This window comes from Myotis lucifugus, unplaced genomic scaffold (genome assembly GCF_000147115.1).
Source record: "Myotis lucifugus unplaced genomic scaffold, Myoluc2.0 scaffold_0, whole genome shotgun sequence".
Lineage (NCBI taxonomy): Eukaryota > Metazoa > Chordata > Mammalia > Chiroptera > Vespertilionidae > Myotis > Myotis lucifugus.
This window is the reverse complement of record NW_005871048.1, coordinates 37,416,993-37,429,466: the sequence shown is the minus strand read 5'-3', so window position 1 is coordinate 37,429,466 and position 12,474 is coordinate 37,416,993. Positions and strand designations below refer to the sequence as shown.

General features: G+C 33.9%; 1 protein-coding gene across 2 annotated transcripts in view; it reads right to left on the bottom strand.

The window, feature by feature from the left end:
- Positions 1-12,474, bottom strand: part of WDR41 (WD repeat domain 41) — a 51,823-nt gene that overhangs the window by 24,353 nt on the left and 14,996 nt on the right. The window contains exons 3-6 of one of the 2 annotated variants that reach the window (XM_014451488.2): positions 10,394-10,442; positions 9,089-9,220; positions 6,667-6,729; positions 2,354-2,465 (exon numbers count right to left, since the gene is read on the bottom strand). In XM_014451488.2, the coding sequence (XP_014306974.1) occupies positions 2,354-2,465; positions 6,667-6,729; positions 9,089-9,220; positions 10,394-10,442 (356 nt within the window). Of the gene's footprint in view, positions 1-2,353; positions 2,466-6,666; positions 6,730-9,066; positions 9,221-10,393; positions 10,443-12,474 lie in introns of both variants that reach the window. The other variant, XM_023750510.1, reaches the window with a different exon arrangement.

Here is a 12,474-nt window from a genome sequence, read left to right as displayed (position 1 = left end):
AGTGCTATGTAGAAGCTGCAGCAGTATCCAGAAGATCTAGCTAGAAGGTAGTTACTAAACTACAAATTTGCAATGCAGATGAAACAGCCTCTTTTGGAAGATACATCTAGAACTTTCATGGCTAGAGAGGAACTGGCTGAGTCTCTTGTTAGGGACTAATGCAGCTGATGAGTTAGTTGAAGTTGAAGCCACAGCTCATTTGCCATTCTGAAAATTCTAGGGCCCTTAAGAATTATACTAAATCTACTCTGCTAGTGCTCCATAAATGGAACAACAAAGTCTGGATGACAGCACATCTATTTATCACATGGTTTACTGAATATTCTAAGCCCACTGTTGAGACCTAGAAAAAATATAAATGCTCATTGACAATGCACCTGGCAATCAAGAACTCTGATGGAAGATGTACAAGATTAATATTGTTTTCATGGCTGCTAACACAACATCCATTCTGCAGCCCATGGATCAAGGAGTAATTTGGACTTTCAAATCTTATAAGTTAAGAAATACATTTTGTAAGACTAGAGCTGCCGTAGCTAGTAATTCCTCTTATGGATCTTGAGCAAAATAATTGAAAATCTTCTGGAAAGGATGCACCATTCTAGATGCCACTAACAATATTCATGATTCATGGGAAGAGGTCAAAATATCAACATTAACAGGAGTTTGGAAGAAGCTGATTCCAACCCTCATAGACGACTGAGTGGTTCAAGACTTCAGTGGAGGAAGTAACTACAGATGTAGCAGAAATTGCAAGAGATCTAGAATTAGAAGTGGAGCCTGAAGATGTGACTGAATTGCTGAATCTCATGATAAGACTTAAACAGATGAGTTGTTTCTTACGGATGAGGAAAAAAAAAAGTGGTTTCTTGAGATGGAATCTACTCCTGGTGAAAATGTTGTGAAGACTGTTGAATAACCACAAAAAAATTTAAAATATTACATAAACTTAGTTGATAAAGTGTTGGCAGAACTTGAGAGGACTGACTCCAATTTTGAAAGAAATTCTACTGTAAATAAAATGCTATCAAACAGCATCGTGTGCTACAGAGAAATCGTTCACAAAATGAGTCAATTGGTGAGGCAAATTTCATTGTCTTATTTTTAAAAATTGCCACAGCCACCCCAACCTAGATGATGGTTAGCATTTTTTACCAATAAAATATTTTTAATTAAGTTATATACATTTTTTAGACAGACTGCTATAGTACACTTAATAGACTACAGTATAGTGTAACTGTAATATGTACTAGGAAACCAAAAAAATCATGACTCACTTTATTGAAATATTCGCTTTACTGGGGTGGTTTGGAATCAAACCTGCACTATCTCCAAGGTATGTCTGTACTAATTATTCATGGAGTAAAATTCACATATGACCACAGGCTAATGAAAGAAATATGTACATGTAAATAGATATAATTCATGATAATAGTAAACATAAATATGCACTCTAGATTCAAACAAGATTACTAGTGGTCCAATGTTGACTTGAAAGGTTAAATTGTAAATCCTAATAAGGTATGGATTGAATTTTGCTAAGATATCACATTATTTTCATGCTATTTTATAATATCTATGTAGAGATAAGCTATTTCCAATTATGACCTATCTATTCAATTCACGGAGCTCCTATTACCTTTAAGATGTCAATAATTAATAATATTCATTATAGGATGTCCATGGGTTCATTTGATTACTTTTAGAACAAAAATAGTTAATAGTGTATCACATAACTTCACGGTTAATGTCATTTAAATTTACTCATTTATACTTAAATGTTTTTACTCTGAATAAATTTTAATTTTGTTCTTTAAAATCCTTGGTATCTATAGAAGTCAAAATTGATTTTTTTAAATGTCTGTTAACAGAATTCTGAGAAAACAGAATTTTGTTAGTAAGTTTGCTCATGAATAAACTTTTTAGTAAAACCAAATGTAAAATGAGGTCATCCTTAGAAATCTATTGAAAGACAAGTGATCCCAAACATTTTTAAAAAGTGCTATTGTAAAGCCATAAAAGTGCTTTCAGGTATCAACAGGCTCATCAAACTCCATTTAGAGTTTGATGATCTTATATTAAAAGGTGTTTCTTGACCACTTTGAGAAATTCTGTTAGAAGGGATAAGGAATCCAAAAGGAGGGGAATCTTTTCCTTCCAATTTGATGAAAATATATTTTACACAACCCTTAACCAACCTGGAGAATATGGCTACATTTTACCAGTATATTCAGAACTGCAAAGAAAAGTACCCTCCCCCTCCCCTTTGTTCATGGAAAGTCTCTTTGAAGATTCTCTGTGTCTTTTAGAGTATGTCACTCATGGTTCACAATTACCTTGATTTGTTTTTTACCTGTATCAGAAAGGTGACTAGTCTTACATAGGAGATCTAATTTTCGGTTCCACACACATAGGTCATTCCCACCAGAGAGCCAAACATCTAGTCTCTGAAGAACAGTTAAACACTGCAAAATTTATGAGAAATATATGTAAGTTTAGAAGTTCATGCATTCATTGGTGGTTTCAAAATATGTTCTAAATTCTTTGATACCCTTTCCTTCAAGAGGTGAAGCCTAACTACCCTGCCCTTGAATGTGGGCTCTACTAAGTGACTAGCGTCTAATGAATAGAACGTGGCAGAAAGGATAGTGTGTGACTTATAAAGACATAAGACACATGGTGGTTTCCTCCTTGCTCTCTCTTAGGTCACTCTCTCGAGGGCAAACACACATAAGCAGCCACATGGAGAAAGACCCACCCCCTGGCAAGAAAGTGAAGCCTCTGTACAACCACCAACACTTCCCAAGCATGTGAGTCCCCTAGGAACCTCCAAATCCAGTCAAGCCTTCAGATGACAACCTCATGAAACACTGAGCCAGAACTATCCAGCTAAGCTGCTCTCTATTCCTGACTACAAACTCTGAGATATTTGTTTTAAGCAACTACGTCTATTCCATTGATCTTTATATCTATTCTTATGCCAGTACCACACTGTCTTGATTACTATAGTTTTCTAGTAAATTTTCAAATTGGGAAGCTTGCATCTTGCAACTGTATTTCTTTTCAAGATTGTTCTAGCTATGCTAGGGTCCCCTGCACTTCTACATCAATGTCTGCAAAACAAAAACAAGAACATAGGGGAAAAACCCTGTTGGGATTTTGGTAGAGATAGTATCCAATATGTAGACAGGGTAGTACTGCAATATTAACCATATTAAATCTGATCCATGAATATGGGATGTCTTTTCATTTACTTAGATTTTCTTTAGTTTCTTTCAACAATGTTTTGTAGCTTTTGGTGTACAAGTCACCTATTACTTCTTTAAATTTATTTCTAAGCATATTATTCTTTTGGATGCTACTGTAAATGAATTGTTTTCTTAATTTTATTTTTGAATGTTCACTGCTAGTATATAGAAATACAATTAATTTTGTATACTGAATTGTATCCTAAAACTTTGCTAAATCCATTTTTAGCTCTAATAGTTTTGTTATGGATATAGAATTTTCTATATAGTTATTTTTTCTACATAGTTTTATGTATTCCTTTCCAATGTGGATGCCTTCTCTCTTTTATTGTCTAATTGCCCTGGGTCAGAACCTCCAGTACAACATTAAATAGAAATGCCAAGAGTAGACATCCTTGTTTGTTCCTGATCTCAGGGGGAAAGTATTCAGTCAGTCATTCACCATTAATACAATGTTAGCTGTGGGGCTTTCATAGATGCCCTTCGTTAGGTTGAGGAAGTTCTCACCTATTCCTAGTTTATTGAGGTGTTGGAGTCTGTCAAATGCTTTCTCTACATCTATTGAGATGATCATGTTGTCTTTTATTCTTACTATGGTGTATTACATTGATTAAATATTCAAATGTTAAACTAAACTCATATTCTATGATAAATCTCCCTTGGTCATGGTATATAACCCTTTTTATTCATTACTAGGTTTAGTTTTCATTTACTGCTTTTATTACTTAACATCTTATTAGAATTTTCCAAACTCTTTGTGTATTCTTCTGAAATATCATTTTTAGCATATATATCTACCATAATTTAACTACTTTCCTATAAGACATTTAGGATACTGCCAATCATCCATCTACAAAATATATTTGAAATATACATTTCTGTTCATAAATCTCTGCCCATGTTTATTATTTTCTTTAAAGAGTTTTCTAGAAGTTGAATCACTGAGTCAATTCATGTAATCTTTTTTTTAAGATTCATTCATAATGACAAGCTACCTTCTATAAGATCATATCAATTTATACTCTCGGGCCGGATCCAGCCTGTTTGAAATGAATAAAACTAAAAAAAAAAAAAGACCGTACCCTTTTATGTAATGATGTTTACTTTGAATTTATATTAGTTCACACAAACACTCCATCCATGCTTTTGTTCCGGCCCTCCGGTCCAGTTTAAGAACCCATTGTGGCCCTCGAGTCAAAAAGTTTACCCACCCCTGTTCTAGAAGATCATATCAATTTATACTCTCAACAGAAATTAAAATGCCAATTTCACCATCTCCTTGCTAATATCAACCTTTATAAAAACTTTACTAGTTCAAAAAATAAACAGTATTTCTTATATTAGGGATCCTAATTTCTTTAATAAAGCATGCTCAAAAACAATTTTAACCACTGAACTAAAGTGAGTAAAATGCTATTTTTAACGATTTTTAATGTGAAACTCTTAGCAGGAGTAAATACAACTGTCTAGCTGATTCACATTACAGTAAAAGCCCTTATAAAGTACTTTCACCATATTGGAATTAGGCACTTTTTATTAAACAGTTCATAAAACAGCTCACCAAAGAAATTTCCCCAATACATTAAATTTTTTCTTTCCCTGTTCCTTCAATTCAGGTGTTTCATCTGAAACCTAATGAGCTCAGACAGAAAACAAGAGTATTTTTTAAGGAATTTAAAAGAGGTGTCTTTCAGATCACATAAAGCATAGAGATATGATCAAGTCAATACTTAAATGGCTTCTTCAAAGACAGTACATTGTTAAATTGGATAGAGCATACAGTAAATGGCACTTTCTTCCCCATAAACTTTACTAAATTGATAATTAGAAGAGCATAGTAGCATGAGATGGCTACCAGAGATGCTGCCTTTCAGGAATATATTGACAATTGGCACACAGCAATTCTTTTTCTTTCTTCTTCTTTTTTTTTCTTAAGTGTTGGCTCCAATTTAGAGATCAGTTATCTTTAAAGCAAGAGGAAACATTATCTCATTTTACTAGCATCTTTCTCCAAACTTGCTCACATTATTGAAAGACACATTTCTGAGAACATTTAAGGTTAATTTCCTCTGTAGGAATCAAAGTAACCAAGTGTTATCCAAGTCTGTTTCTCCAACATGTAAGAGTTCCTTTCATGTAATAAGCCCCAATTAATAATTGTAAAATGAATGAACCTAACAGTAGCAACCAATTAGCCCCATAACATTTTGTTTTGGAACTAAGTAACTGACATTTTTTTAGGAATAATGTATCCTACTAATTATTTCTCTTTATTGTTGACACTATTAGAGATGTCCCCCTTTCCCTATCTTTTTGCTTCCCTCCACTCAGGTCCCCCCCACCAACCAGGTCATTACCACATTATTGTCTCTGTCCACGGGCTATACACATATGCATATATGTTCTTTGGTTAATCTCTTCCAGTCTTCCCACCCACCTCCCTTCTGAGATCTGTCTGTTGTCTGTTCTATATATCCATGCCTCTGGTCCTATCTTGTTTGTCAGTTTATTTTTTTCATTAGATTCCACATATAAGTGAGATCATGTGATACTTGTCTTTCTCTGACTGGCTTATTTCAATTAGCATAATAAGTTCCCAGGTCCAACATCCATGCTGTCACAAAGGTTAAGAGTTCCTTCTTTTTTACAGCTGCATAGTATTACATTGTGTAAATGGACATCTTTTTATCCACTCATCTACTGATGGTCACCTGAGATGTTTCCAGATCTTGGCTATTGTAAACATATCTTATCTTTATGACTTTACAGAAGGCAGAGTGTGAGGGACAAATGATTCCATGTTTTTATTTCAAAGTAAAGAAACATACTAACTACTGCTATAGAGTCATTCTGCAAGGATTGCCTCTTTTTATAATTACTTACTAAAAACATACTAGGTATTACCTTTTTCCTTATCTTGCTATAGAGATTTATTGCTTGCTGTAAGTTCAAATTCAAACATTCTAGCATTTGAAATATATACTTCCAAAAATCTAATCTTAGAAGAATAAAATAACTGTAACTGTGTGGAAGAAATAATATTTTTAAATATTTTTAATAGATTTCAGAGAGTAAGGGAGAGAGATAGAAAGATAGAAACATCAATGATGAGAGAGAATCATTGATTGGCTGTCTCCTGCACATCCCCTACTGGGGGAGAAATCGAGCTCGCAACCCAGGCATGTGCCCTTGGCCAGAATCTAACCTGGGACTCTTTAGTCCGCAGGCCAACTAAAAGTACTTTATAAGGGCTTTTACTGTAATGTGAATCATTACAGGCTCTATCCACTGAGCCAAACCGGCTAGGGCAGGAAGAAATAATTTTTTAAACCTACAAAAGTAATTTCATCAAACTTACTTAACAGTTTTTTCTCAGACAAAAAAATTTTTACCATAAAATATCGGCTTATGATCTTACCTTTACAGTAGACTGGAAGCATGACACTTTTTGAACTTGCCTGCCAGTATCACAATTCCATAACTAAATTTATGTTAAGAAATAATTTCTAAACATTTCAAATCTTATAACTTTTCCAATAATTAAGACACAAATGTCACAAATTTAGGTAGAAAATAAGGCATAAAATATTGAGTCATCAACTTAGCACAGTAGGCTTACAACCTAAAATAATTTTCTGGTAAATTTTACTGTCAAACTATTTGAAAATGCCAACAGAAAGGATGGTCTGAAAACTGAATCTTTATAGACATTAAATATTGCAACTGTTTAAATTTTGTTTATTCTCCAAAATAGTCCACCATATTGACTGAAAAGCTCTCTCAATGTGTATGACATAATTAACTACTGTTATCCTGATTAAAAAAAGATAGTAACAGTGTGTTCCTATTACCTGTATACATATTTAAAATAATTAGAGGACCTCTCATAAAATGTCCAAGGTTAGTTTAACCTAAGGAGTATGATGATTTTCAAATTTTTCACACCATTTCCTATGGTAAGATACACATTTTACATCATATCTGAAAACACATTCACATAATAAATATATATAATATGTATAAATATATATATATGTACATACAAACTTTTAAGACTATCACTTGACAAAATTGTTTTAAATCTACACTGAGCATTTAATTAATGAAGTTTTAGTTAATAGAGAAGGCCCAAGCTGAGTTAATTTAGAATTCACCTGAGTAAAAGAACTGCCAGCAAAGCACCCCGGAATTATTTTCAACAAAGTCATTCAGCAAAGGAAATGAGTCTATACCATCATTTACAGGTACAGTTTATACTGATATTGTCCCATCTACTCATCTCTGTACTGTACTGTAACAGTAATTTTTAATAATTGCCTCTTAAGTAGTACTTTAGAAATCATCTAATAAAAAAGCATTTTAAATTCTACTTTTGCAGAGGTTATACTGATACTGAAAACAAATAAAAAAAGAGCTTTAGTCCATAAAATAATTTGCCTCAATAGAGCAGTAGCAATAATGCTAACCTGACCTAAAAATCAGTGAATTTTATGCCCTTGTTTACATAATACTGTAATCCCCTCACAATTTATCACCATTGAAATCTTTTCTTAAAATGTTTTCACCTATTGGCAACCTGTCTAGAAATCACTTTAGCTGAGAAGCTTGTTTAAGTTTCATAAAGTATGTATATGTTTTACAGAAGCCTGAGTAACACTGACTCCTTTGAGCTTACTTTGAAACTTACTTCACTAATGCTTGAAGCTAAACAGAATTTTCAAAGAGCATAGACTTTTTAAAGGTAATCTATGATAACTTAAAAAAAAAAGGTCATGAGAGATTACAGTTATCCATAGCATTTGGCTATGGCCTTCACAAATCCAAATTCCTCATAAAAAGATTAAAGGGCTAAATTTGTTTATAGAAAACATTTTTTAAATATATTTCTATTAATTTCAGAAAGGAAGGGAGAGGGAGGGAGAGATAGAAACATCAATGAGATCAATGATGAGAGAGAATCATTGATCAGCTGACTCCTGCATGCCCCCTACTGGCGATTGAGCCTGCAACCTGGGCATGTGCCTTGACAGGGAATCGAACCTTGACCTCCTGGTTCATTGGTCAACGCTCAACCACTGAGCAACACTGGCCAGGCTAAGGAAAATATTTTAAAAGGCAGTATTATTATTTAGTGGTTCAGAACTCGGCTCTGCAGTCAGACTGCTTACCTTCTGCCCTATACTGGCTGCATAACCTTGGACAAGTTACTTAACCTCTCTTTGCCTCTAATATCTGTGAATGAGAACAAAAATTCTTATTGTAAGGATCAAATGGATTTATATAAAACTGAACAATGTGTGGCACATGTAAGCATTTATAAAATGCCATTACATTTTAAAATTTTACCTAAAAGTAAGGGGGAAAGAAAGGTAACATAGTTTTTAAATTTTATTTTTAAATACTAAATAGTAATATTAAACACTGAGCCAATGGCAATTCACTTTTCTGTCAGACTGGGTTCTCAAAAAAAAAAACAAAGTAAATTATTTTCCAGTCCAACTGATCTTTATTTCCCTAAATTGAAAAGCAAACTGAGATACTAAGTATTTTTAAGCTCATTTTCTCCATTTCATCTATTTTATATAATAGTAACTCTAGAAAGAACAGTTTTAGTCATGGGGTTTCCATCAATAATACACCTTAACCTGCTATTTCAAGTCTAATACTTTTCAGATGCCTAATGCTTTTAAGAAGTGTTTTATGAAAGCTAGAACAAAATCATTTTTGCTAAAACAGGAATGTGCAAACAGGCCCCAAGAGCCTAAAGACTAATAATGTATATACTAGTCCCTTGGGTCACGATAGTTACTTCACTCACTCTCTTCCAGACTAAAGGATATGATAACTGTTCTATCAGCAGAGGCTGTCAAGATGAGCTGATTTTTTTCTTCACATGCTTCCAAGGAAGGAAATGTAATAATAGCTGTTATCTTTTGAGTGTGTCCATTGAGTTCCAAAAGTTTTTCTCCTGTCTGAAATACCAATGAAATTGTTAACAGGTTCATTATTTCACAACTTAAATAACTTTAACAACACTAAGAATCACTATGTAGAAAATGCATACATTCTATTTGAAATTACTTAGCCATAAACAATTTTAAGTATTTTTTGATAGATAATACAAATTTTAGCATATTTCATATAAAATTTAAAGGAATATTCTTTCCATATGATTTTAAGAATATAATTGGATAAATTAAGCATAAAAATATCAGTAACTTAATCTGTAGGAAAAAATAGATAGTCCTTCTTATCCAAGTATTTGTTATTTAAGTCTCCACAGTTATAAAGCTGTGGAAGAAAAAAAAGTCAGCTCCTTATCCAAGTATTTGTTATTTAAGTCTCCACAGTCATACAGTTGTGGAAAGGAAAAAAGGCAGCATAACAACAACAAATATATCTATATCCAATAATGTATCAACTACTCATAAAGTTAGCCTCCACTCCACCTCTATTTAATAGCAACAGATATTCCCACCCATGAGACTCTCATGGACTTCCCAAGTAATAAACATACTATAAAAAACAATGTAAATATGACACATTGCAAATCTTTCCAAGGTTACAAGATTTCATGAATGTAGGGAACATGTTAAAGAAGTCCTTTAATCACAGGCAAAGCCATTGAAAAATGAGGATCTGACAGATCTGACAATGAGAGAAGATAGATACTTCAAAAGAGAATAACCTGAGTATCAAAGGATCAGGAAGAGAGGTCTCAGAGAAATTTGGTTAAGCTTTAAATATTTTTTAATTAAGCCTTTTATTATATTGCTATTAAATTCAAACATGAGGAGCATGTTACATCATGTAATCATCACTTTGAAAGAAAAACTGCCACAAAAATCAACACCTGATTCATTTTCAGAGTCATTACATAGTTGCTGGTAAGTTTTGTTCCGTAAGATTAAAATTTTATTTTCACATCTCGGTATTTGTTTCTCAGAAAAAAATCTTCATTAAAAAAGTTTCTATTATAAAATATTGGCTCCCAATTTAAATGAAATCTTTCCAAGTATGCCTTTTCAAGTATTAATTAGTCTGTCTACTAATATGCAGATATACCCCCAGATAGTGTTTATGAATGTATACTCAACTATACAGTCATATCTTTATTACACAATCCACACAAAATCAATACACACCTGGGCATTCCACACAACTACAAGTCCATCATCACCAGCAGATGCAAATCTGGTTAGAGAAAAAAAGTTAAAAAATAAATCACTGGTGATATTTAAGTGCTAAAATTACTAAGAACCATCAAACCTTATTAATGATATTCTGAATTACTAATATTAATGCAGATTAAGTTATCTAAACTAATTTAGCAAATATTGACAAATACCTGCTAGAATTTGTGCCAGGTACTGAAGATACAAAGATAAGATCATTTACAGTGTTACAATGAATAAACTGCAAGAAATGTAAGAATGAGGGAGATCTGTAAAGGGACTTTAAAGTCCTTCCTTGCTTTAAAATTATATGTAAACCCTGACTTAAGTGACATAAAGCCAAGCTGAGGAACAGCTTCACTGAGAAGAAGTGATATTCCAGAAGTGGAAAAAAGAAACCATGTCCTTAGATAAGTTAATTATTTCTATTCCTTTCTCTGTAAAAATACTCTAACTACTTTTTAAAGCCAACATCATACTCTATTTTTGCCCCTAACACTAGGACACAAAAATTACTTTGTTCCTGAATTTTATCCTTATATAAGATTCCTAAAATTTCACTACTTCAGTCAAGTAACATTTTCTTTAATACCCCAAACTGAGCTTCAAGTTCAAGTTTTTCAGATTCAGTTTCAAAATCCCATATGCACCTGTTGTCTTCACTGGCTCAGACAAATCCTATATATTTTTTTAAAAATATATTTTATTGATTTCCCACAGAGAGGAAGGGAGAGGGATAGAGAGTCAGAAACATCAATGAGAAAGAAACATCGATCAGCTGCCTCCTGCACATCTCCCCCTGGGGATGTGCCCGCAACCCAGGTACATGCCCTTGACCGGAATCGAACCCGGGACCCCTCAGTCCGCAGGCCGACGCTCTATCCACTGAGCCAAACCGGTTTCGGACAAATCCTATATTTAGTACCCACTTCAAAACCATTTGATTACATCTCCTACTGCAGGAGCTAAAAGATTATCCAGGAGATAGGAAATTGGCCAAATACAGTCTGACAGTCTGTTAATAGTATTTGAATATAGAACTAAATATTTTTTAATGGAAAGGGCCTATAAACTACCTAGGTTACAAGCTAGAAACCACACAAAGAGTTATTGTAAAATCCATGCTTAACACTTAATTTTTCAAAATGAAATAATGAAGTACATAAAAGATCTGAATACTAAAAAGAAAACTTATTTTTAAATTAAAAATATAATTTCTTATGGTTAATTACATACATTTTCTGGATTACAATACTTAACAATCCCTTTAGTATCAAAAATAGTTGCTAGATGTCTTTACTAGCTTATGTTTCTAGACCTATCGATTTATTTTTATTTGTATAGTGATGCTGGGAGAGCAGTACTCACGGTCTTAAGTTTTCTTTAGTATGAAACATCAATTTATATTGATTCTTGAAATTCTTATAATTGCTTTTCTCCATTTTAGAAGATTACAGGTTAAAAATATACTTTTTTCTAACCTTGATTTTTAACTTCTCATTGTTGTTTTATCATATCTGAATCTCATGAGGTCACGAGTTTAGAAATGAGATATAAAGCATTTCACCTCAAACTTTAATTCAATTAGTAGTAAACAAGTGAGAGCTAAACAATGCCCAATAGTAATGCATGAAATCACAGCCAATTTTTAGTTGCTCAGAGGTTGATTACCCAGTTGATGGATTACTCAGTCCTTTCAATTCTTATATATTCTACTAGAGGCCCGGTGCACAAAAATTTGTGCACTCGGAGGAGAGAGGGGGTCCCTCAGCCCGGCCTGTGCCCTCTCGCAGTCTGGGACCCCTCGGGAGATAATGACCTGCTGGCTTAGGCCTGCTCCCGGGTGGCAGAGGGCAGGCCCAATCCCTAGGTGCAGCCCCTGGTCGGGCTCAGAGCAGGGCTGATTGGGGAGTGGGCGCCGCCCCCTGGTCATGCACAGAGCAGGGCGGATCAGGAGTTGCGATGCCACCACTAGTCACGCTCAGGGTAGGGCCGATTGGGGGGTGGGCACCGCCCCCTGTCACACTCAAGGCAGGGTCGATGGGGAGGTT